At 39.6% G+C, this 26,269-nt stretch overlaps 1 protein-coding gene across 3 annotated transcripts in view; it reads left to right on the plus strand.

Annotated features, from left to right (window-relative positions):
- The first annotated feature begins 1,043 nt into the window (after positions 1-1,043).
- The window catches only part of ARIH2 (ariadne RBR E3 ubiquitin protein ligase 2), a 49,049-nt gene continuing 23,823 nt past the window's right edge, over positions 1,044-26,269 (plus strand). The window contains exons 1-3 of one of the 3 annotated variants that reach the window (XM_047094871.1): positions 1,044-1,185; positions 3,939-4,000; positions 5,917-6,261. In XM_047094871.1, coding sequence (XP_046950827.1) covers positions 6,013-6,261 — 249 coding nt within the window. In that variant the 5' untranslated portion in view covers positions 1,044-1,185; positions 3,939-4,000; positions 5,917-6,012. Of the gene's footprint in view, positions 1,186-3,938; positions 4,001-5,916; positions 6,262-20,207; positions 20,254-26,269 lie in introns of those variants that run through there. The other 2 variants (XM_047094870.1, XM_047094872.1) reach the window with 2 other exon arrangements.

The following is a 26,269-nucleotide window of genomic DNA, read 5'->3' on the forward strand; positions in this document are numbered from 1 at the left end:
ACCGAACCCTGCGTTGGGCTCCACCTTGAGTGTGGAGCCTGCATGACATTCTTTCTCTCCCTCTACCCCCTTCCCTGCTCAAGCTCTCTCTCTCTCTCTCTCAAAAAAAAAAAAAAAAAAAAAAAAAAAAAAAAAAAAGCGATACAAGGATATATGCAAGAAGAACTAAGAAAAAAAAATCAAGAACTAAAGAACTCGTTACGCATAGTTATCTTGAATATCAGTACATACACGATTTGTGTATGGGTGGAAATAGTTTGGATTATGAGGACTTCAACAGCCACGATGTTCCCTAACATCACCCGCTTCACACCCGCATTTCCACTTGTCCAGCAGCAACTTGAGTGAGCCTCAGTGGCTCTATCTACCCACAATACTTGGCAACAGGTCCTAGAAGTTACGGGGAGACAAGATAGCACATACTTCCTATACTGTTTGAAGAAACCGTGCAGCAAGGCAATGTGGAATTTAAGAAACAAAATTTCTATTCACTCTTGTACGGTGAATGGGAAGCTGGAGAACTGGGCGGAAGAGTAAAAAGGAAAAGCCGAGCCCGGATGGTCTCTGCGGCTCGGGGGCCACCAGGCGGCAGCCTGAGAGTGTAGGCAGAAATTGCCGTCCCAGCGCGCTGACCCGAAGGCCCAGTTCTCTTTCCACCAGATAGGGGCCGGGAAACAACAGTCCTTTATCCACTCCACGGACGTCATTATGTCTTCTGTGCGCTACACTCGAATACAAACAGTGAAGCGAGGAGTCCATCAGAAAAACGCTGGTTAAATATCCTGGCGGGCGGCGCTGGTGAAAGCCGGAAGAGATGCCTTGACCACTCTCCAATAAGCCGACCCCTCTCCCCCGAGGCCTCCCTCAGCCTTCTGAGCCGGCCGTACCCCGCTCACACTCGGGATCTGAGTGCTGGGGTGTAGCGAAGCGCCAGCCAAGGGACGCTAATACCCAGCGCCAGTCGCGACCTCAGCGACCGCGGGTCGACCCCGGGCCGGAAGTGACGCAACCGTACTGAGCACTTCCGGAGCTGCGGAGACGGCTCCGCGGGAGGAAGGAGCGCGGGCCTTGACCGGCGTCGGCCCGTCGCCTCCGCTGTCGCTTCTGCTACAGTGTCCGATCCGTCTGGCCCGTCAGACCCGGTCTGGCCTGCCCGGGCTCAGCGGCCGCGGGCTGCGGCTCCCGGTAAGTGTGCGGCGGAGGTCGCGGCCTTGTTTACCCCGGCGCGCCGGGGAGGGGGGGTGGGCTCCCCGCGCGCCTCCCTGGCCCGGCCGGGGCTCCGCCTTCGTCGCCGTCCGCGAGGCCCCCGTGCCCCCCGGCCGCCTGTTCACCGTCTCAGCTCCCAGCGCCGCCCGCGGAGGGGCGGCTGAAGGCTACGGCCGGGGCGGGCGGGCGCCTGGCGTCTCTCAGTTTTTTCTCCTCCCGCCGTCTTCTCAGCTGGTGGAGAGGTCGGAGGCCAGCGCCTCTGACCGACTGGCGCCGGCGCATCTGGGCCCTCCCTACCGGGCGCGCCGGGGAAACGCGCCGCCTCTGGGGCTTCCAACTCCAGTCATCTTTCGGAGCCTTCGCAGTGCCATTCGCACGGTTAGTTAACGCCCGCCTGCGAAGGGTCCACTGGCGCGTGGGCTCCGTGTCCTCGAGGCTGTCCCGGCGCCTCGGTACCGACATTCGGCCCAAGAGCTGAGCTGCCGTCTCGCCGGACGCTGCTGTGCTAGCCGCGGGAGAGGCAGCCGTGTTTTCGAATGATGACTTCACCTCTGTACTGATTGTTGCTCTGTCCCGTAGAACTTTCTGCCACAATGGACATATTCTATACTTCTGCTGCTAAGTAGGATAGTCCCTAGCCACATGTGGCTGTTGAGCATTTGACTTGTGGCTAGTGCTACTGAAAACCCAACTTTTAGGTTTTATTTAATTTTTAAGTTAAATTTTAATAACCACATGGGGCTAGTGCCAACCATCTTAGGATGGTGTAGTGTGGAGTTTTGAAACTAAGTTGCTGGTTCATATTTTAAAAGTGCTAAGTAGTTTTCTTTGGAGATGTAACCTTAGTAAATGACGATTCAGAGCCAAATATTATGTCTGGAGTAAACATCGTCGGACTCGCCAAAAAGTGTTTTGTTCTTGTCAACTTTAAACTGAGAGAGAAGTCTTCAGTTTGGGTCCTTTAGCCCAGGGAGGGTGTCACGTCTTTTGAACACGTGACTTTGGCTCTGGAGGAGAAGTAATTTCTATTACTCCTCTGTCTAGGGTGTAGGGATAATAGCTAACATCTAAAGGAAGTTAAAGCGTTGGTATCAGTTCTGTTAATAAGACAATAACATTCTGGACCCTTTGAGCAATGTCAGCTCTCTTTTAAGTAGAATTAGGGATATTTAACTTTGAAAAGATTAAGTGTTTAAATCTAAACCTAGAACACCTACTAAGTATGAAATGGCTTTCTCTTTTTTGGAGGGGAGTCTGAAAGTTTACCCTGCTTCTTGAGTATTTAGTTGGTGAGAAGCCTATGGGCAAACCTCTAAGCTCCAATCCTGGGGAGAAATCCAGAGAAAGTGGAAAGCATGGCCTTTTGTTGTGATTCTGCAGGTAGATAGTATTAGGTTTTCTGGGAGGGTGATGGAGATTTATGAATCCTCATAGGTCATGAATCTTGTGGAAGTATTGTCTCTGGGTAATACTGGTTGCAGCAGTGTGATCTGGACAAGTTACTTAACTTTTTTGAACTGTAGCTTCCTCATTTGTAAGAAGTGGATGATAGTCACCTTGTAGGATTGTGAAGATTTAATGAGAATGAGTCAAACCTGAAATTGGCTGTCATTAAATGAGAACTAATATTGGTAGTGAAATTTTGTAGATGGGAACAATATTTATAGAGTTTATTCGCCCAAGAAGCAGTATCTTGCATAAAAATACAGGTTAAAAGATATTTAAAAAATCAGTTCTCTATTAAAAAAATTTTTTTTAATGTTTATTAATTTTTGAGAGGCAGAGCACAAGTGGGGGGGGGGGCAGAGAGAGAGGGAGACACAGAACCTGACACAGGCTCCAAGCCCTGAGCTGTCAGCACAGAGCCTTACCGGGCTCAAACTCATGAACCATGAGACCATGATCTGAGCCCAAGTCAGCACTTAACCGACTGAGCCACCCAGGTGCCCCAGTTTTCTATTTTAGAAATAATTTTACATAATCATTGGACTTTAATTTTCATTTAGTTTATATTTACCTGTGTTAGAAGTATTTTTTTGAAGTTATAAATTCTGGTTTTCTAGGAAATCCTAAAGGATAAAGAAATAGACATAAGATTTCTTATTGAGTAAGCACGTAATAGTACTTAGTTTTGGGTAGTGAGATCTGTATCTGAGAAGGTCGGATGGCCTTTGAGCATGTCAGAAGAGAGGCAGCAAATGGATGTTAATATAGCCTACTTGACATCCTATTGGGGACACTTTATTTCACAATAACTTTTTCATGAGTAAAGGGAGGTCTGAAATATTGGCGATATTCTGTATTAGATTATCACCATGGAAGTGACTTTATACTAAGTCTCATTTTAAGCCAGTTGCAGTTTGCTAACTTCTGTGTAACCTTTAGGATTGAAATTGTGCTAGTAATTTAGGAAATCTGAGCCATAGGAGCAAGGTGGTGGGTTTCCAAACTGAGGAGAGGGATTGGGTATCTATTTACATCACCAGTACTCCAGGTTAAATTATTATCAGCTGTTTACTTTGAATACTTTCTTTTTTAGAAGGCCATGTAACTCTTTTCAGTATAATGACATACAGGTTTCTGTGGGACTTACAAGAAAATAATTTCATAGTTACTCTGGTCTCTTGCTGCATATCCTTTTAAATGTCTTTGCTTTTAAAAAAAATAATAAATTTGCAAAACCAGGGTGCCAACTTAAAAAATTTAAATAGAGTTGTGTCTTTTCATTTTAGATGGAAGTTATATGACATAGAATATTTGGGGTGACATCTTGAAAGATCTTCAAGAATTACAGGTATTTTTAATTTAAAGATTAACTTTTTTTTTCTAAAGGAAAAATACCATAGTTTATTTGTAATTAGGTCATTCTATACCTAACAGTTTGTTAGAAGTCAAACTGCAAATTCCCTTTTATTAATGTGATTTAAAAAAAAACTGGGCATTTGTGGTTAGCATGTCAAACTTCAATTCCCTGCTATTTTTATAATATCATTAAAAGGTGGCTCTGTAGTCCTTTAGACTGGTTACAGAGTCAGTACACGTTCATTTTAATGTGTTTTAATTTTTATCTTTGTATTATTTATGGTCAGATAGACTTCATATATACTTTTGCATTTAATCCAGATTTGGTTATGGAAGTTATTTACATACCATTCAATCCAGATGCTCTTGCATTTTAAAGTCCTATTAGTTTTTAGATTTAAATCACTGTTTAATACTGTTTCTTGCAGATGATCACTTGGAACGGTACTTATGCAGAAAAGTTAATGGGTTTTTACCAAAATCTTCTCTGAGGTGAAGTTAGGACTTGTGATTGTTTTGCTTTCTCAACTAGTATTCTCTTTTCATTTGTAATTGAGTAACATTTTGACCTCTGAGGTTTTTTTTTTTAATAACTTGTTTCATTTGAACTCTTTTTCTTCATCTTAAATAGATTTTGGTTTTTCCTACCCTTCATTCGGTCAGGGCAGAATATGTGTAGTTTTCCTTCAATTTGTAGTTTTCCTTCACTATTGGATCAATTTCTTTGCCTCAAAGTACCCCTTTTAAAGAATCAGTAGAGGGGCGCTTGGGTGGCTCAGTCGGTTAAGTGTCCGACTTCGGCTCGGGTCATGATCTCACGGTCTGTGAGTTCGAGCCCCGCGTCAGGCTCTGTGCTGACCGCTCAGAGCCTGGAGCCTGTTTCAGATTCTATGTCTCCCTCTCTCTCTAATCCTTCCCTGTTCATGCTCTGTCTCTCTCTGTCTCAAAAATAAATAAACGTTAAAAAAAAATTAAAAAAAAAAAGAATCAGTAGAGGGGTGCCTCACTGGCTTAGTCAGTGGAGCATGTGACTCTTGATCTCGGGGTTGTGAGTTCATGCCCCACACTGGGTGTAGAGATTACTTAAAAAAAAAAAAAAAGAAAGAAAGGATCAGTAGAATCCTTTAAAACTGAAAAATCAGTTAACTCTGCAGACTAGAGGAGGATGTTGAAGAGCTTTGTGCCTTTTATTTTTTCTTAACTAACTATGCACCTGTTTTTCAGATATCTGAGAGCAATGTCTGTGGAACAGTGGTATTTTTTTCCTAGACATTACAGAGGGAAGGAACTATGTCATTTGTGTACTTTATGTGTCACCGCTTAGTGGGGTGTAATTAGCAAAGAGATTTTAAACTTTGGTAGTTCAGCCTTTAGGTTGCTTCACCTGTGGAGATGTGCCTTTTTTTTTTTTTTAAGTTTGTTTATTTTGAGAGAGAGCGAGGGAGAGAGGGAATCCCAAGCAGGCTCCTCGCTGTCAGCGCAGAGCTCAGTGTGGGGCTCCATCTCACAAACCATGAGATCATGATCTGAGCTGAAATCAAGAGTCAGATGCCCAACTGACTGAGCCATCTAGGCGCCCAGTGCCTCTTTCTTAAGGACTCCCACAAGAAGGATAAATCCATGGGAATTTGACCCCTTGACATGGAGCAGATGGCCTTCCTTATTTACTTTTCCATGTGAGGCCCTTCTTGTGAAGTTACCATCATTAGCTGCTTCTGCCCTTCAAGGAAAGAGTTTGCCTTCGATAAGCTTGGGCAGGGAGATGATGGTGAAGTTTCCTGTATGAGACCAGAGTTGGAATAGGCCATAATGGGGGGTAGGGCCAGCCTATGACATTTTGATTTTTGAATGGTTACTGTTATAACTTATAGTGAAAGTAACACTTATTTTTTTCTTTTCCTTCCTTAGAAGACAAAAAACACTAATGCATTTGAGAAAGTGGTAAAGTTTGGGGGGAGGGGAAAAAAACTGCTTTCCTGATCTGCAACTTGGCTGGATGCTAAGATGTCTGTGGACATGAATAGCCAGGGGTCTGACAGCAATGAAGAGGACTATGACCCAAATTGTGAGGAAGAAGAAGAGGATGAAGACCCTGGGGACATAGAGGACTATTACGTGGGAGTAGCCAGCGATGTTGAGCAGCAGGGAGCCGATGCCTTTGATCCTGAGGAGTACCAGTTCACCTGCTTGACCTACAAGGAGTCCGAGGGTGCCCTCAATGAGCACATGACCAGCTTAGCCTCTGTCCTAAAGGTGAGCAGTATTGTCAGTTCCAGGTGTAATGCCCCCAGTTAAATCTAAATATGAGCTGTTGCTAACTGATGTCTCCTCTGTATTGATCAAATGAATGGCCCTGTAGTGAAACCAAATTTAGGTGTATGCTGCATTAGTTGGACACATTTGATGCTTCACTTTGTTTTCTAATATATGTGTATCTAAGGTTTTCAAATTCCCAAATTACTAAGAATTAAAAAGGAAGGGTGGGGTAGATTCAGGATAGACTGGAAGTACATTGAAGCAGAATTGCATAGATTAACACTGGTTTCAGAAAGTGAGTTTTATGAAACTTTATGAGGTAAGATATGATTAGCCTCAGGATTGTCATCCTCTACATGACTATGTATGAATGACTGGCAGATGTCTTGAGAGGTACCCAGGGTATGCCCTGAATAATCAGTGCCTCTGTGCTAATTGAGCTCCGTTGTATCATAAACTAATGTCTGATGTTGAAAGAAATTTTAGCTTGTGTTTCACTGATTTTGGGGTTTTATATGGAAAATTTAAAGAGTTGGTTATTCCAGCAAGAATCTTATTTTTAACACTTAAACTAGCATGCTTTTCAATCTTGCGCCCCAGGCTAGTTATTGTTCTTACCATGCACATTTTGTGCTATGTAATATTAGACTAGTACATAGTACACTCACATAGAACACTGTGTGCTATGAATATCTTTATGTCATTTAGACAATTTCCCAGCATGTTTTCTTTCTCCTTTAATGTTGGCCATTATGTGAAAGTGGGGACATTTCTCTTATTTCATTGTTTTCGCTGACCTTCCTTCAGAAACTGTTATATGGATCTTGTTTTCTGCTCAAATTGAAGGTCAAGGACACATTGGCATGATTTCAACCAAATAATTGTCTTGTTGGTATTTAAATGGAAGTAACTAAGATGTGCTGTGTTATTTTTGTAAAAGCTGCTTTATCTACTAGTTTAGGGATTTTTTTTTTTTTTCCAGGTAGTCAGCAAAGGCTAACTAATATCTTGGATTTAGATAGTCAGGGCTTTATTACCAGCTAGTTGGAAGTTGAAATCTAAAACTTTTTTTGTGACTCACTTTTGGAAGGATTGGAGACTTCTTGTGCTCAGCAGAAAGCTCTGAAGAATGGAGACCCATTGGAACATCTGGATTTGGGATTTCTACACCATAACTTTAGCAAAGCTGCTGGGACCTCTGTTTCCAGAGGACATTTCCCTGGTAGAAAAAGAAGCATCAGGTCTCTTCCTCACAATGCACACCTCTCTCTATCTGATCAACTCGTTTCTTTAACCATATTGTTAGGTTATACACAGCGTTGGCATTTAAATAGAAAAGGTATCATCAGGTGTGTGGCTATGTGCTGGAGATTATCAGTTGACTAAGTTCATCAGGATGTTCCATCTATGCATAAGAATTCTGTTTGTCAAGCAATCTGTGCTGATTTTCCTACCCTTTTGGAGAGAGGTGAGGGACCCAGGCACGTGTCCTCCTTTTTTTTAAATTGTGGTAAAATACATGTAACATTTACCATTTTACATTCTTTCTTCTTATTAAGCTGATACAGGGTCAGCCCCCTGGAAAGTCTTCCTCCCATAGAAAGCCCTCCCTTTCCTTCTTCACTTTTTATACCCTCAGAGGTCCTTCAGTCTAGATTATACTTTTCCTGAGCAAGCCTTCTTGAGACCCCTACAACATAGTGGTTGTACTCTCCTTTGGTCTCAGGGCCCAAACATCACAACCCATGTATATTAGAGCACATACTGCAGTCTTCTGACTGCTTTATCTTGTTTAACCTTTTTGCATATTTTTGCATGATCTCTCCAACTAGATTGTCACTTCTTAGAGGGCAGAAACTGCTTTATTCCTTTTCTTCCCTGTCATTCCTGTCTCAGTGTTTCATCCATAGTAGGTGTTGAATAATTTCTTGGATACTGTGATTTCTTGGATACTGTGGGTTTTGTCAACTGTTGATGACAATAGCTGATGCTGTTGGTATGAACTAGGTTCCCTAGTCCCTCTACTGTACATCCTTCTCTGTTGTCATGAAAAGGCATTATGGCCATGTTGTTCAAGTGTCAACTATAGTCATTAGAGATTAGATTGCCAGGTAAGGTATTATAGGAGAGGAAAAATCTCTGACAAATACTTGTAGTCGATTATGTAGGTATGAGTCTTTAAGGAAAACAAAGTTAAAGATCATGAAAAGAGGAAGCAAAAAGTACTTGGTGTAGAGATGAAGGAGTAAAAAAAGATGGAAGAATGTTGAAACACAAGGAAAGGGTTAAAGAGAAAATGGGGCAAAGAAGAAAATAGCCCATGAAAATTTAGATCTCAGTAGAAGATAGATTTTTTTTCCTCCCTCCCTAGACCTCACTGAACAGCATGTTAATAACCCATTTTCTTTCTGGGGCTGGGCAGCAAGGGTCTGGGTTCTTTGGTGGTTTGGCTACATATAAAGGGACTTAGTGGTGTTTTAAGTAGTTTGTGAATTTGACCAAAGAGGCTAGGCAAAAACAGCTAAATTAAGAGTAAAGAGGAAATCACACACAATCTTTCTTTTTCAGACTGGCTAAAAACTAATGTTTTTATTTTTGTGATATTTTATTTTTCTATATAATATATCATGAGGCAGGAGGGGATAATTTAAGTGCTGCATTTACAGAATGGTGTTTATTGCTGCTTTGGCTATTCTAGCTCCCCTGTTGCATGTGTATCAGAGAGTGGAGCTCAGTGGTGATCATCCAAATCACTGCTGGTGTTCCCCATTGATCATGGTGTTTGCACAACTCCATGACATATTGAGATACTTAATTATTTTATTGATTTAGGTGTTTGACTAGTAGAAAATATGACACATATGTGGTTTAAAACTCTGCCATATGAACAGTTGTCTATGAATGAAAGCTAAGTTTGAGGACTGGCTTGACTTTTTCACTGATACTTGTGTTTATTTCACTTTGTTGTGTATTGTTAGTTGCCAATGGATGAGCCATTCTTCAGCATAAAAGTAACTTTATTATTGCCTTTTGAGATTTGACCTCTCTTAAATATTAAAATTCCAGTCTGGGCTTTTGGTGTCATGAGGGCCCCTGGTGTCAGGGTAACTTCCTATATGTGTTGTGAGACAGATCCATGAGTAAGATCATTAATTGAGAAAGGAAACTTCCCAGGAAGTCAGATTAAGGGCTAAGGATAGACAACAGAGAAAATGCTTATCTGTTATGGGGGGGGGGGGGCAGCTACTGGTGTTCAAATAATAGCAAAACTAGAAGCATTGTTTTTAGAATGAGCTGTCATCTTACAGATAGAATACAGTTGACCCTTGAACAATGCAGGGATTAGGGATGCCAACCCCCACACTGCCAAAAATCGACATATATATAACTTTGACTCCCCCAATCTTAATACTAATAGTTTACTGTTGACTGGAAGCCTTACCAATGACATAAACAGTCAATTAACACACGTTTTGTATGTTATGTGTATTGTGTACTGTATTCTTACAATAAAGTAAGCTAGAGAAAAGAGAATGTTACTAAGAAAATCATAGGGAAAAGACATTTATAGTACTGTAGTGTAAAAAATTTGCATGTAAGTGTATTTGCCCAGTTCAAGCCCATGTTCAAGTGTCAACTGTAGTCATTAGAGATTAGATGATTGCCAGGTGAGGTACTATGTTGTAGGAGAGGAAAAATCTTTGACAAATATTTGTAGTCAGTTACGTAGGTATGAGTCTTTAAGGAAAACAGTTAACTTTTTAAAACACTATTTATTTTTATATGAAACTCACACAAAGATTATTTGATTGTTATTGTTATAGATGAGAGAGGTCTTTTCTAGTAATAACAGACATTTTTATTGCAAAATGTGCACTAGTTAGCCAAGAGGAATTTTGTCATTCAGTGAATCCTGTTAGTACTGTTCTGTGAAAATCCTGAGGCATTTGCTGTTGGCTGCTCAGGAAGGAGCTCAGCCATGGGAGAACCCCAGACAGTCTAGGCTGGCTTTCATTGGTGATGGGCCAGGGGAATCTCCTGCATGGTGCGCTCCTTCTCTCAGTAGCACATTAGGGGTGTGGGCGGGAGACAAGTGTTGTTATGTTGTTCAAGGCCCCACCCAATTGCATAAGAAGGGAGAAGAAATAGTCACTTTGGGCTAGATCTAGTCTATGGAGCAACAATGAGCTGTCTGAACTTGTGACTGGAGAACCTTGAAAGTGGAGTAGAAGGGCAGTGCAGGTAACACAAGTCCAAGCTCCATGGGTCAATGAATTGGGTGGAAAAGTTACCTTCTGTGCTAGAGTGGGAGACTAAGAACTATAGGTAAAAGAGAATAACACATGGAGGATCATAAATGCAGCCTGAGGTGTCTTTACTATTTGGAGGAAAGGAACAGAATTTTTAAACTTCTTCAGTGCTGGACTGCACTATTTACTTCTTAAGCCTGGTGTTCGTTCCCCGGATAGGATTGGAGAAATAGGCTGGTTGTGAGTGTTTTTACTACAGTTCTTGCTTTATGAATTGCTGTATTAACTGCAGTGGAGCTGGGAAAATGTTATGTAGAAATCTTTATCCTGCCACTCTTGAATTTGTTTTAAAATCTAGTGTTAGATATTCAGCAAAATGTGGCTGGAAAATCTCTTATGATTCTTCTGGATCATTTTTCCCTTTTGTGGATGAATCATAATTGGTTTTCAGGGCTTCTGACTCCCAAGTGCAGAAGTCTTTATAGTCTCGTGTTCAAAACAACCTGGTTTCTACGCATTTCTCACTTGTAACATGAGCAGTTGATGTTCTTAACACAAAATACCTTATATTTAACCTTTCTCTTAAGTGGCATCAAGTTTTTGTATATCTAAAAAAAGACTTTCATTTTACTTAACCAACTTTTTAATATCCTGATATAGCTGGATTTTGGACCATTTTATTTTTATTTACATATTAGTTAATGGTAATTGTTTTTTTATTACTTCTCAGGGGAAAGTATCCTCAAGCTGGGCTTGGTAACACTGAGTGTGTGCTGAGCAGCCGTCTGATTTCTATTTTTATGACCTGATGTCAGGTTTCTTTGCATGCCTGCATCTCAATAGAATCTAGATTCAATTCCTGTGTTTCAAATAGTTGGTTATTAGTGGGCGTGTTGACATACTTCATGATGCTTTAGTGTGGAAGTCTGATGTGTGTTTTACTGATGTATAAATTTATTTTAAAAGGGTGATGAGAAATGTCCAGAGTGACATTGAGAATTGCCTAAGTACAACTAGTGCTACAATTGTTCCTGTCTTGCCAGTTTAGAAAGGTTATTGTCGTCATTGACTTTGTGTCCTCACTGTGCACCTGGCACCACATACAGCAGGTTCACCGTCTTCCAGAAGAGAAGCCTTTAATCAGATTCAAGGCCAGCTTTCATTCTAGTCTTTTTCTTGTGCTTTCACACTGTCATAGGAACCATGTGTAATCAAGGGGTGATTTTAACACCACACTTGTGTTCTAATCCTGAACTATTTATTTATTTATATTTAACCTTATATTGTTGAGGTGTTACTACAGTATTTAAGAAAAAATATCCTTCGTAATTCCATTAATCTATAATAAAAGTTTTCTTCCGTGCTTAGTATCCTTCAGACCTTGTCCATATTCGTGTGTAATATTACTGTGCTTTCAGTTCATTCATTCAACCAATATTTATTGAGCACTTACTATCTGCCAGGCACTGGAATGATATTCTTCTGCTCTTTTCTTGTATACAGGCATGCCTCAGATATTGCAGGTTTGGTTCCAGACTGCTGCAATAAAGCAAACATCACAACAAAGCAAGTCAAATGAGTTTTGTGGTTTCCCAGCGCATATAAAAATTATGTGTACACTGTACTATAAAGTGCAATAGCGTTATGTCTATAAAACAATGTAAAAACCTTAAGTATTTTATGGCTAAAAAATGCTATTACCTGAGTTTTCAGCAAGTTGTAATCACAGATCACCATAACAAATATAATAATAATGAAAAAGTTTAAAATACTGCAAGAGTTACCAAAAAGTGACACAGAGACACGAAGTGAGCAAATACTGTTGGAAAAATGGTGCCGATAGACTTGCCTGACCCATGGTTGCCACAAACCTTCAATTTGTAAAAAAATGCAGTATCTGCGAAGGACAGTAAAATGAGGTATGCCTGTATTTTAAGTATTTCCCCTTGTTTTTACTTCATCCTCATAAATTACTTTTAACGGGTAAATATCACACCATCATATTGAGCCATAATTTGCTCAGACTTTTCCTGATGGGCATTTAGGTGAATACTTATATGTGTGACAGTTCTTGTGAACTGGTTATACTGCTGTGAACATTTTTGTGAATGTGGCCTTTGTGTCTGTTGGGCCTTGGCAAGAGCCTGGGCTGGTGGTCAGATGGTTGGGCTCTGTTCCCTTTTCTGCCATTTAATATAATGTGACCTTGGGTAAGTTCCTCAACATCTTTAAGCTTCAGTTTTCTCATCTGTAAAATAATGATAATACCTCCTTCACAGTATTAAATGAGATAATGCACATAAAGTGCCTGGCACGTGAATATTCGAACATGAATGTTCAAACAGATGTCATGGTGGAGGCAGGGCAAGCGCAGAAAAATGGGAATGTTACTTTCACATATTTGCTATGGTTCCTCAGAACATATTCTTAGGATTGTGTGTTTTGAGTCATAGGGTAAAAGCCACATTGAGGAAGGTTCTGGGTGACATATTGCCGATGATGCCTCTGAGTATGCGTGTGGTAGTTAGATCATGTACTTTGGATTCTTTTGCCTTCATCCAGAACCTCTGGTTCTCTTCTCCAGGAGCCCACTGATAAGAAAAGTAAAAATAACACAAAATGAATTTTGAATTGGGACCAGGAAAAGAATGTAGGGGAATATAGCCTGTTATTCCTACCTTTCTGTTTGACTGCAGTGTTGGTCTTGGGCCTGCATTGACAGCACTACTTAATGAAGTGCTCAGTTGATTTTAGGGTTCTTATTATTGGGGTATCTCCTTACTTGTGCTTTGTCCCACCCCCAGCCCCCCGCCAGCTTTAAAAATTTTGTCTTTGCCCCTACTGCTCTAGGAAAAATTTGAATGATTAGATTTCTCTGCCCAAAAGAGGGAAGACCTGTAGGAAAGATTTGAGAAAGGTACAGAGTGAGATACAGGAAGCTTTTCATCTTGCTCTTCCTAAAATGTGTCTGCCCTGTGGCTTGATTACTCAAATTGACATGAATTGTCAGATTTGAAGCTTATGTTTTGTTCCCTTTTCTTTGAACTGTCACAAACCTGTATACACATGAAATGGTTTTACTGTGAAAACCACAAGTTATCAACCATAAATAGAGAAAAATACAGGGAGGACGAACAAAAGTTGGTTTGGAGATTTTAAGAGAACAGAGCTGTTCTTATAATCATAAACAAAGAGTGGTCTCTATCTGGGAAAGTTGCTCTTTTTCACTAGCAGTTTCTTTCCTGGTACACGCTCTACTCACTCTCATTTCTTTTATCCGTTATTTTAGGCTCTCACCATCATTTTCCAGAGTTGGTAGATAGCCTTGCCTTCTTTTACAAGAAATAACTTTAATGCCATCAAACTTAGCTTCCTGGATTCTCTGTCTTAATTCATGATACCACCATCCACCAAGCTGGAAGCTGAGAATTTACCCTTGACTCCCTTCTCCCACGAAGCCCTCCTTGATCCCCAGGCAGAGTTGGATATCCTGTCTCTCTACCACTGTGCACGTTTCTTGCTATGTACTTATGGTGATTAGAAATTGTAAGCCAGGGCTTAAATTCTTTGAGAGTTGCTTGTTGTTGATCTGTCTAAGCAGGTCAATAAATGCAAAAGTTGAGGATTTAACCCCAAAGCTCTACTTCTGTGTGCTCCCATTGGTAGATAGAAGGCATGCTTGTTAGAGGACTTCCATGAAGCCAGGTGAATTCTAAGCAGAGATCATATATACCTAGTAGATGTATGGTTCCCAGCTTGGGGTGCATCTCGGAATTAGTTCTGTCAATTCTGATTCAAAAGCCTGAACTTCATGCAGGTGTAATAAAACAGAATCTTCAGACACAAAGTGAGGTATTACATATTATATTGATGTGGAGAATTCATGTGGAAGTACAAAAAAATTGTGAAACAATTCAGGTTATTGAAGTGATGAGGAAAGAGTTGTGTCCTTTCTTTGGCTGCTGAAAGGATGTGTCCAGTGTTCAGAGTGTACTGATTTCATAACTAGAGTGGGAGTAGGGTAAAGACACCCAACTATACTGGCAAGTTGGATAGGTTACCTGTAATATTTTTGATGTCTAAACGTACTTCTTATGCCATCAGTTATCAAGATAAAAGTGTGTTCTTATCTCCATGTTGATAATGAGTAGCTACAAAAATGACTAATAATATCTGCAATCATAAACACAATGTGAATGTTTTAAAAGTTTTCAATTTTATGACGTAGACTATGTCATCTTTTTTGCCAGTGTTTTAACATTGACGTCTGCTGCAAGATGGCTCACTGCCCTCACATACCTTTGTACCCCCTCCGTTTGTTTTTGTTTGTTTGGTATTCAAATGTCTGTAGCAGTTTTATGTGCAGTAGCCAAAAACTGGAAACAACTCAAATATCCACAAACAGATGAATGAACAAATAGTGGCATTCCCATAGAACAACATACTTCTTCTCTGTGGTATAAAAAGAGTGAATGGTTCATCATTGATAAATCCCAAAAAAGTATGCTGCATGAGGGAAACCCAGGGGGTAAAAAGAGTAAATATTTTATGATTCTGATCATATAAAGTTTTAGAAAATGCAAACTCATTGTGAAGGAAAGTAAATCAGTGGTTGCCTATAGAGTTGGGGGGGAAGGGAGAAGGATTATGAAGAGCATGATGTAAATTTAGGGGTGGTTTTCTCTTTTGAAATATCAGGAAAATGAAAGTAAAGGCATTTTGTTATGCAAAATGCATAACAAAGGCATTTGTTATGAGTTATAAACTCATAACAGGTTGAGGGGTGGTATGTGGGGACATTGCACACAGGAGCCAATTTGTCCAGCAGATCTTTGAAGAGACTGTGAGCTCTCATTTGACTGACAAAGGCTGGAAGAGATAAGTGAGCTGGGAATGAGGGGATTAATTAATTAAAAGTTTCTGTGTAGGACAGTCAGCCCTGCCCCCACTTAGTTTCAGGACAAAATAATCTGCCTATTTTTAAGAAATAGAATAACCTGGGGAGAAATAGGGCCCTTAGAGTGTGAGGTTGGATGACCTTATTGGTCAGTTTGGAGGTTCTTGAGTCTTGTGTATTAGCTGCCTCTGATTAAGCACCCTTAAAGAAAAGCCTGTCAGTTGACACATTCTGTCTGTGTACACAGAATTAGGATTTGCTTTCCTGACCACCCCCCTTTTTAAATTTAATATTCATGTAAAATTAACCATTTTATATTTCATTTCATTTTATCTTATGTTATTTTAATTTTAAGAAAACATGAGTGGGGGAGGGGCAGAGAGGGAGAGAGAGAATCCCAAGCAGGTTCCGCACTAACAGAGTGGGGCTTGAACTCACAAACTCAGATGTGATCTGAGCTGAAATCAAGAGTCAGATGCTTAACTGAACCACCCAGGTACCCCTAAAATTAACCATTCAAATTCAAATTCAGTGACTTTTAGTACATTCACAGTGTGCAACCATAATCTCTACTTCTGAAACATTTTCATTACCCAGAAGGAAACTTGGTATCCATTAAGTAGTTATTTTCTGCTCCCCCCAGCCCTCAGCAACCACTAATCTGCTTTTTGTTTCTGTGGATTGACCTATTCTGTATGTGTCATATAAATGGGATCATGCAATATGTGACCTTTTGTGTCTGGTTGCTTTCACTTAGCATGATGTTTTAGAGGTTCATCCAAGTTGTAGCATGTATCACGACTTCTTTCCTTTTTCTGGCAACCTTTCATTTTTTACCGTGAATAGCTAACCAAGGATCACCAGACATTTGAGGAAAACATGCAAAATAGAAGAGAAACAGGAAAATTGACCTTAGGTGAAGCAGACCACTAGATGATTTTGCTTGTTTATAAAAGTGCACTATTTAGTATTCTCCAGGATATTCAAGAAGATGTGGCATCCATGAAACAACCAGAGATGCCATCTGGAAGAAACTGTCGAAATAAAAAAGCTTGTGGAGATGAATTATGGGTTTGCCAAGTTAAAATATATTCCGTAGATCAGAAGATAAAATCAAGAGAAAAATCTCAATATAAAGCCAAAATACAGGCAAAAATTGTATGCAGAAAAAAAGAGACATGGAGGATCAATCCAGAGATCTATCATCTACCAGAATTTCTGGGAAATGAGGACAAAAAATTAAAAGAAGGGATATTTCAAAGTATAAGAAGAAAATATCCAGAATCTACAGAGAGGAGCCTATTGAAAGGGTCTACCCTTTGCCCAGAAGGATAAAGGCCCACCTGCTACAATTGTCACTATGAAGTTTCAGAAAAGAATAGATAGAAAACCTGAAAGTTTCCGTGAAGATACACTGGGTCTTCTGAAAAAAATGGGAATTAGATATGTCATCAACAACAGTGACAACCAGAAGACAGTGGAACAGCAGTCTTCCTTCCAAGTCCTGAGGGAAAATCGTTTTGAACCTAGAGTTCTGTCATTGCAAAATAAGCTTGTTTTCAGAAGTGCGAGGACTCCCAAAATTTCCTTTCCTTGTACCTTTTCTGAAGCGGTTACTTGCAGATGAAAATCAAAAAGAGGAAAGTAAAGAATTCAAGAAATGGTTGAACTAATAACCTAGTTGTCCAATGAAAATTTTCATGTTACTTCTACAACAACCCTGGAAAGCAGTCAGCCCAAATTTGAACAGTTTTGGTGGGATCCAAGAAAAATTTATTCGAGAATAGGAATGGGTAGATTTCAAGCAATAGATAAAATGAAAAAGCTGGAAGATAGTTGGAATATGGTAAAGAGACCATAGGGCTCTTTACAAGGGACAAGGGAACTAGAATCCCTATGCAAAGCAGAAAAACTACATGCAAAAAATTATAAGCCAAATATAAAGCAAACACATATATGGCACAAGTATAAGTAAATGGTGGTGATTGAATAAAGATAATGTATTTGTGCCTAATGTATGGATATCCTTCTTTGGCCCAAGGACAGTGACATTGGAAGCACAAACAAGAAAATGCAATTTGGGTCCTGTAAACAATATTTTAAAGTTAACAAAGGTAACTGATAGAACTGATAGTAATATAAATATAAAAAGGTTGGGGTTTGGAAGGGGAAGGTAGGGAGTGGTATAAGTAAACTAAATCTGCTAGAGAATTGTGGGCACACTTAGCGAGGTTGGTGACAACCAGAAGAAATGGTAGAGATTTCTCCTGTATTGGAAGACTGGGAGGCTGGGGAGGGATGGGGTGTTGGGTATTGATCCTTTTCATCAAAGTGCTCTTTATGAACCATTTGATTTATTTTGTTCATTGTTCATTGGTGATTGGGGTAGGTTAAGAATTTGTTGATTCCCAATAAACAAGTGTTTTCTGAGTGTCTTCTGTTGTTTTAACTTTTAGACAGATGCTGAAAGATGGGGAAAAAATAGTTTGACCTCTACCATAAAATAATTTTAAGATCTCTTTGCCTTTAGTTTCTGCCACCTCTTTTTTTAAAGTGGTGAGAGAGGAGATATAAATAAATCCTTTTCTACTTTTGTTTCATATTTTCTGGTGTATCCACTAAAAGTTCCACTTTGATTATCTTGGTCTTTTGAAAAACTTAAAGTAGCTTCTCCAGACTCCAATCTGAACTCCTTCCTGTTGCCCCTCTCCCTAACCTATATGTTTGATTTTTGCCTCCTCAAACCTCCTGTGAGCCTCTCTGCCTTTCAGAACCCTCTGCAACTCTCAGAAGACCTTACGTTTTGTTTGTTTGTTTGTTTGTTTGTTTGTTTGTTTGTTTTTAACCTTCCTCAGAGGAGCTATATTTGGCCTTTCCCTGCCTCTTTCAAGCCCATGAAGGCTTGAAAGCTCTTGGTGCCTCCTCTCTGGCTTCTGGAGGAGAATGTGGGTATGAGGTGACAGAAGGAAGCGTTAGCATGTAGGACCTAGTACTGGCACTGCTATTGTTCCAGGTGCTTGGGTATGGCAGAGAAGGAAATTGTTATAAATCTCTGTCCTCAAGGAGCTTCCTTTCTGGCAGAGTTGTTCTTTCTTCCTTTCTTCTTTCCTTTTTTTCTTTCTAGAGAGAGCATGTATGGCTGCAAGCATGGGGGAGGAGCAGAGAGAGAATCTTAAACAGGCTTCGCACACTGCATGGAGCCTGACATGGCAGGTCCCACGACCCTGGGATCATGACCTGAGCCGAATTCAGGAGTCAGACACTTAACAGACTGAGCCACCCAGGCACTCCTTGATGGAGTTTTATATAAACAGAAGGGTTATAAAAATAGCATTATATGTTTTGAGCATAGCTAAGGCCAGCAATCTGTAGCTCTGTCTTTGAAATATGCTCTTGGACTTTGTGGCTTTGTCAGTAAGATATGCTAGCCTCTGAGGTATCCTGTAGAGAAGAGGGGGGATCTGAATGGTACTGCCCAGATAGTATTTGGTATTACCTCTTACTTGCCTCCTCACAGTAGCAGTAGCTACAAGAGAAAGAGCATTATTTGAAATCATTTTTGGATAAGATGGGCTTTGGCTGCAGAAACATGGTAAAAGATTTGGATTTTAATCCTACTATGTGCAATTCGTTGGATGTCAGCTCCTGTCTGCCCTTTTTTTTTTTTTTTTTTTTTTGGCTTTGGTTACTGGATACGACCTTGGTTTGTAAAAATGGTGATCATCCTGCTTATATGGAACCCCCTGGAAAACACAGAATTCTAGTAGGGGCTCAACCAGTCTTTTGTACTAAGTACTTCCCAGAGGTTTTCTATTAAAATGCACACCCTAAAAGATAGTCTGGCTGGGTTTACTCCATGATAATGTAGCTGGTGGGGGATAGATGAGGTACAGATAGAGTGGACCTGGCCATGAGTTGATGTTGGAGCTGGGTGATGGATGCATGGGTCTCATCATATTCTTCACTTTGTAGATGCTTGGAATTTTTCATAATAAAAAAGTATCCTTATGGTCAAGGATGATGACTTTCATATTTTTGCTTTATTGTGTTTTGTGTAAATAACTTTATTTGGGGAGGTTGTTGGGTTTTTTGGTATTTTAATGATCAGAGACAGCACTGAGTTAAGATTAGACTGGAGAGAAATCTTCACATTTAATCAGATTTTTAAAGCATGAATAATGTGGGTGCCTTAGTTACAAGTGTGCCCTCCCTCCGTGGAGACCTGTAAAGAAAAAGTGAAAGGAAGCCAAGTTATGATCAGGTGCCAGAGAGCTGACCTTCTAGAAGCTGAGAATATGTAGATGTGAAGTCTGGGAGAATGAAGGCCCACCCACTTAAATTTGATTGTAGGGGTGAGCCTCGCCTAAGGTAGCTGGGACCCCACTGCCACCACCACTGCTGCTGATTTTGTCCCATTCTAGTAGGCCGATGTTCACCTACTCCTTTGTCTCTGTGCTTTAACCTTGTTTCTTCCTCTTACTCCTTTAGTACCTTCTCACCTCACCCCCCACCCTCCAAGACCTGAATTCATCCATCTTGATCTCCTTAGGCTAGCTTTCCTTTATCATGTCCCTTTCTATCCTGGCCCAGAAGCTCACCCACAATTCACTCCTTTCCTTCATCTCTGCTGTTTAGTGAATGACCACTAGTGTTTGTTAACAAATGTGATTGGACTACGAAGTGGCTTAACACAGGCTGAGGCATGGAGACCCATTCGTGTAGCCTTAAAAAATTTCAGGCAGTTGGCAAGTAAGAATTCTAAATAAAAATTGAAACTACCACCTGTATTTTTTCAGGCCGTTGATGCTCACTGCCATCAGCTGCATCCTCCCTATGGCACTGGTAAGTGTGGGAAGGGATGGTGACAGTTTTGGTGGGCTGCTGGATTTCTTTTTTCTGGGGGAAAAAAATCTGTTTGCGAGCTGTGTTATTAACTCGTCCCTGAGGGCTGGACAGCTTGAATCAACTGTAGGAGACTAAAAAGAGGAAGAAGCAACTGACCATGTTCGTGGGTTTCCTTGGAGAACTGTTGTCAAGAGCAGAGGCTATTCACTACGTGCCTTGATCCTTATATAAAATTAACATATCTTATGCATTATTTTTGAATAATAAACATATACGATCCAAGTGCTCTGGGATGTCAAGTAGTAACTGTTAAATTTCCTGAAAGTCTTAAAACATTTTCCCCAAAGATGGATGTTGGCTGTGTTAGAAAGGGTCTAGAATGTTGTATGTACTTACCATTTCCTTCAGTAGCTCTGGTATTTTAAGTTCTTTGTGGTCAGGAGATTAAGAAGAGGTAGGCTCAGGGACCTGTGATATAAAAAATCATTTTGCCACAGTCAGCTTTCTGCGTAGGGACCTAACGGAGAAAATATACAGCAGTAAATTTGAAATACAGGGTGGGGCAGCAAGTCAGAATTGCTGAAGTATAAGCCGATAACCAAATTGCTGCTGCTGTTGCCTTATCTAAGGTCTTGAAATCCTGCTGCTGTCTCCTTGTAATGAGTGGGTTGGAGGCCACGAGATTCAGAGGTTTTATCAAGGTGTTCTCCACTCTAACTGACAGTTTGATGTTTACACTATTTCATTTCTCTAGTCTCTGAAGCCCTTAGAACATGGAAGAAAGTGTCTCCAGAATATCTACTGAAATGCAGAGGTTGTGGACTTGTGTACTACTGTTAACCAGTGAGGACCTCCTTGATGGCAACAAAGGCTAAAGCATTCTTGTACACTTTATTACATCTCTGTGAGAAAATCTTAGCATCATTGCCCAAATTCTGGATTTCCCACTGGTTCCCACTCCCTACCCCCCAAGTCCTCCTTATGAAGTAGGGATAGAATTGTGTAGCACACTTACTATATTGTTTATAAGAAACAGAAAGGAGAACTTGACTCCCAGCAGCTGTCTACTCCTTTAGATATCTATGCACAAGTGGTAACTACTGGACATGTTTTGAGGACCTGTATCAGGGAAATATCTTTTAAGCGTCTGTCCCAAACATAGATTATAGAAGATGACAGAAGGTTTTTGTCTGCAACCTTTGGGATATATTGATGACCAGCAGTAAAGTCCTTTCTGGCATGCATGTAGCTAAGGGCTTTCTGGAATAAAGATATGGAAACCACTTGAGGGTTTGAGGATTGTAAATGGAATGCAAAACCAAGCAAGATTGGATTGGCAGTGCAGAGCAGTGGTTAGGGTAAATGACAACAGAGGGCAATCCCACAGTTTTTTTCAGTCTAGAAGGAAAGCTCCTTAGAGGCTCCTGACCCTAGGAACTGGTCAGGTTTGAGGATACAGGGAAAGAGGGAAAAAGGGCAGGGAAGATAGGCTGCTCTTGGCTTCTGCTCTTACCTTATCTTTAACTCTGTAAAAGCCTTCTCTGGGCCACCAGAGACTCGAGGGAACCCTTCAGTCTTTGATGAACTTTATACCACTACTTGCCCTCCCTTCCCCACCTTGATCAGTCACATCCCTTCCCCAGCTCCCAGGAAAAATAAGAGTTCTTATCTTTGGGGCTTATGTTTACACTGACCAAGGCTTTTAGACATGACTGTGATAACCCAAAGACAGGCTTGAGAGCTGTGCTTTGTGGAACAGCAACATTTAAGGAGCCAAAAGACTAGGAGCAGAGCATCTAGTGGAACGCTAAGAAAGCTTGGTCTGGGAGGTCGAGAGAGAGCCAGAGAGCATTATAAAGTTAACTAGCATTATAGACCTGTATGGAAGTTGTATCTATTTATGCTGAAATTCACACTGTATGATCAGTTAACCTTTAGTCAAAACTATGTTAAAACTCTGAAGGAGGATTTTTCAAAAGGTCAGAGTGACTAATGCAGTAGCTTAAAGGTCAGCCTTTTGTTTATTGTAACATTTGTTTATGCAAGTTATTGCCATTATGTTAAATAAATTTGGCAAACTTTTCCGTCCTGACTTCTATTATGAAAAATTAAAACATACAAAGAAGTTTAAGGAATTATATAGTGGACATCCATATACCTGTGATCAAGATTATACAGTTGCTAACCTTTTGCTACGTTTGCTTTGTTATATATCTAGCCATTGACCAATTTTATTTTTATACAGCTTTATTGAAGGATTATTTACATTCCATTAAATTCACCCATTGTAAAGTGTACCATTAGAAGAATTTTAGTAAATTTATACAACTATGTAACCATCACCACAATCTGAGTTATAGAATATTTTCATCATCTGGAAAGTTCCCATGTGTTGGTTAGTAGTCAGTCCCTGCTCACAGCCCCAGGCAACTAGTGATCATCTTTCTGTATGTATGGTTTTACCTTTTTTTTTAGAAATTTCATATCAAAGGAGTTGTACAATATGTAGTCTTTTGTGTCCAGCTTCTTTCACTGAGCATAATGTTTTTGAGGTTCACCCATGTCATATTACATGTCAGTAGTGCTTTCCTTTTTATTGCTGAATTTTCTGTTGTATGGATATATTACATTTTTTTTATCCATTCATTCATTCATCAGTTGTGGACATTGGGTTGTTTCCAGTTTGAAGCTATTCTGAAATATGCTGCCATGACCATTCATGTCCAGGGCTTTAAATGGACATATGCTTTCATTTTTCTTGGATAGATATCTGGGAGTGGGATTGTTAGGTTGTAATATGTGTGTTTAACGTTTTAAGAAACTGCCAAACTGTTTTCTGAGGTGACTGCTATTTTACATTGCTGCCAGCATTCTGTAGGGGTTCCAGTTTCTCCACATTCTTGCTAGCTCTTGGTATTGACAGTCATTTGGATTATATTCATTCTAGTGAGTGTGAAGTGGTATCTTGTGGTTTTAATTTGCATTTCTCTTATGACTAATGATATTGAAGATCTTTTCTTTTGCTTATTTACTGTTCATACATTTTTGGGGTGAAGTGTTCAAATCTTTCATCCATTTTTAAAAATTAGGTTGTCTTCTTGAGTTGCATGTGTTCTTTATAGATTCTGAATTAAATCCTTTATCAGATACATGATTTGTAATTATTTTCCCTCTGTGGCTTATCTCTTCCATTTTCTTAATGTCTTTGAAGAGTAAAAGTTTAATTCTGATGAAGTTCAGTTTATCAATGTGCTTTCATTGTCTTATGTAAGAAATCTTTGCCTAAGCCAAGGTTGCAAAGATTTTCTTGTAGAAGTTTTTTAGTTTTGAGTTTTACATTTAAATCTGTGAACTAGTTTGAGTTAATTTTTGTGTGATATGAAGTGTCCAAGTTCTGTTTTGTTTTTGCATAATGATGTTCAGTTATTCCAGAACCATCTGTTGAATGTTTCCTCTCTTGAATTCCTTAGCACCTTTGTTTAAAATTAACCATAAATGTCTGAGTTTACTTCTGAATTTTATTCTGTTGCATTGATCTTTATGTCTGTTTTTAAGCCTGTATGTACCCTCCTGCCTTGATTACTATAGCTTTATAGTAAGTGTTAGAGTCAGATGGCATAAGTCCTCCAACTTTGCTCTTCTCTTTCAAGATTGCTTTGGATATTCTGGGTCATTTCCATTTCCATGGATTTTAGGATCAACTGTTAATGTGTGCCTCTTGCCCCCCACCCCCGAAAAAACCCTGCTTTGATTTTGATTAATTTTGATTGTCTTCAGTCTGTAGCTATGTTGTTCAGTATGGTGGCTATGAACACATGTAGCCATTGAGATTTGAAATGTGGCCATTTTGAATTGGTATATGCTATGATTCTAAAAATATAAGTGTACTTTTCGGGCACTTGTGTGGCTCGGTTGAGCGTCTGACATCGGCTCAGGTCATAATCTCGCGGTTTGTAAATTTGAACCCCATATCGAGTTCATCGCTCTCAGTGCAGAGCCCACTTCAGATCCTCTGTCCCCCTCTCTCTCTCTGCCCCTCCCCGGCTCATGCTTTCTAAAAAATGAATAAATAAATAAAACATTTAAAAATAAAAGTGTACTTTGAAGATTCATATGAAAAAAAGGATGTAAGGGGCGCCTGGGTGGCTCAGTTGGTTGGGTGGCCGACTCTTGATTTCAGCTCAAGTCTTAATCTAATGGTTCATGAGATCAAGCCCCATATTAGACTCCGTGCTGACAACACGGAGCCTGACTGGGATTCTGTCTCTGTCTTTCTCTGCCCCCCCCCCCCCCACGTGCATGCTCACACGCTAGCTCTCTCTCAAAATAAATAAACTTAAAGAAAAAAGATGTAAAATAAAATAGTTCTTGAATAATTTTTTGTGGATTACCTGTTGAAATAATATTTCAGATATATTGGTCTAAATATATTACTAAAATACATTTCACCTGTTCAAAATTTTAGTTTTCATTTGTTTGCTGCTGTATAGAAATACATTTGATTTTTGTATATTGACTTTGTGTTTTGTTATCTCATAATTCATTTATTCTAGTAGTAGTTTTTGCATATTAGGATATTCGGAGTAAACAATCAATTTTATCTAAGAATAGAGACAGATTTGCTTCTTTTTCCAATCTTTATTTAATGTCTTTTTTTTCTTTTCTCTTTGCCTTATTGCCCTGGCTAGGGCCTCCAGTATAATGTTAAATGGTCAGGATGGTCATCTGTGCCATTTTCTTGATCTTAGCATTCAGTATAATGTTTTTCATAGGTGCCCTATATCAGATTCAGGCAGTTCACTTTTTCTCCCTCACCTGTCAGGTAATTCACTTTTTGTCCTGATTTGCTACAAATTTATATCTTGAATGAATTTTGTCAGATGGGTTTTCTGTGTCTGAAATGATCATTTTTTCCACCTTTATTTTGTTAATTCAATGAATTACAATAGTTTTCACATGTTAAATCAGCTTTCCATTCCTGGGATAAACCTCACTTCATTATCATATATTGTCCTTTTTCTGTATTGCTGGATTTAATTTGCTAAAATATTTGGATTGATTTTTGTGTTTATGTTCATAAGGGATACTGGTCTGTAATTTTCTTTCTGTTATATTTTTGTCAGATTTTTATATCAGGGTTATTATGTTAGCTTCATAAAATAAATTGGAAGAAGTGTAACTTCCTTGAGTTTCTAAAAGTAAGATTGGTGTTGATAGAATTCAACAGTAAAAACTTATGGGCATGGGAATTTTGTGAGAAAATTTTTGATCATAAAGTCAATGTCTGTAGTAGATATAAGAGCTATTCTGTTTATCTTCTCTACTTTGTGTCAGTTTTGCTAAGTATTTTTCAAGAATCTTGTCAGTTTCACCTAAGATTTAAATTTATTATCCCTTTTTCACCCGTTATTGGTCATTTGTATTCTCTTTTTCTTAATCTAGCTAAAGTTTTTATCAATTTTATTGATCTATTTTTTTAAGTTTATTTGTTTTGAGAGAAAGAGTATGCAAGTGAGGGGGGGTGGGGGGAGGAATCCCAAGCAGGCTCTGCCCTGTCAGAGTGAGGCTTGGACTCATGAACTGTGAGATCATGACCTGAGCTGAAATCAAGAATTGGGTGTTTAACTCATTGAGCCACCCAGGCACCCCTTGTTGGTTTTTTTGAAGAATCAACTAATGGGGTTTGTTAATTTTCTTTTTTTTTTTTTTTTAAGTTTTTTAATATTTATTTTGAGAGAGTGAGAGCAAGGGAGGGGCAGAGAGAGGGAGAGAGAGGAAATCCCAAGCAGCCTCCACGCTGGCAACACAGAGCTTGGCACAGGGCTTGATTGAACTCAAAAACTGTGAGATCATGACCTGAGCTGAAATCAAGAGTCGGGTGCGTAACTGACTGAGCCACCCAGACACTCCTGTTAATTTTCAATATTATTTGGTTTGGATTTCATTTATTTCTTTTTTTTTTCTTTATTATTTTTTTCTTTTCACTTGCTTTAAGTTTTATCATCTTTTTCTA

This window comes from Lynx rufus, unplaced genomic scaffold (assembly GCF_022079265.1).
Source record: "Lynx rufus isolate CCGP_SWC_20201006 ecotype Redwood Valley unplaced genomic scaffold, mLynRuf1.p SCAF_4, whole genome shotgun sequence".
Taxonomy (NCBI): domain Eukaryota; kingdom Metazoa; phylum Chordata; class Mammalia; order Carnivora; family Felidae; genus Lynx; species Lynx rufus.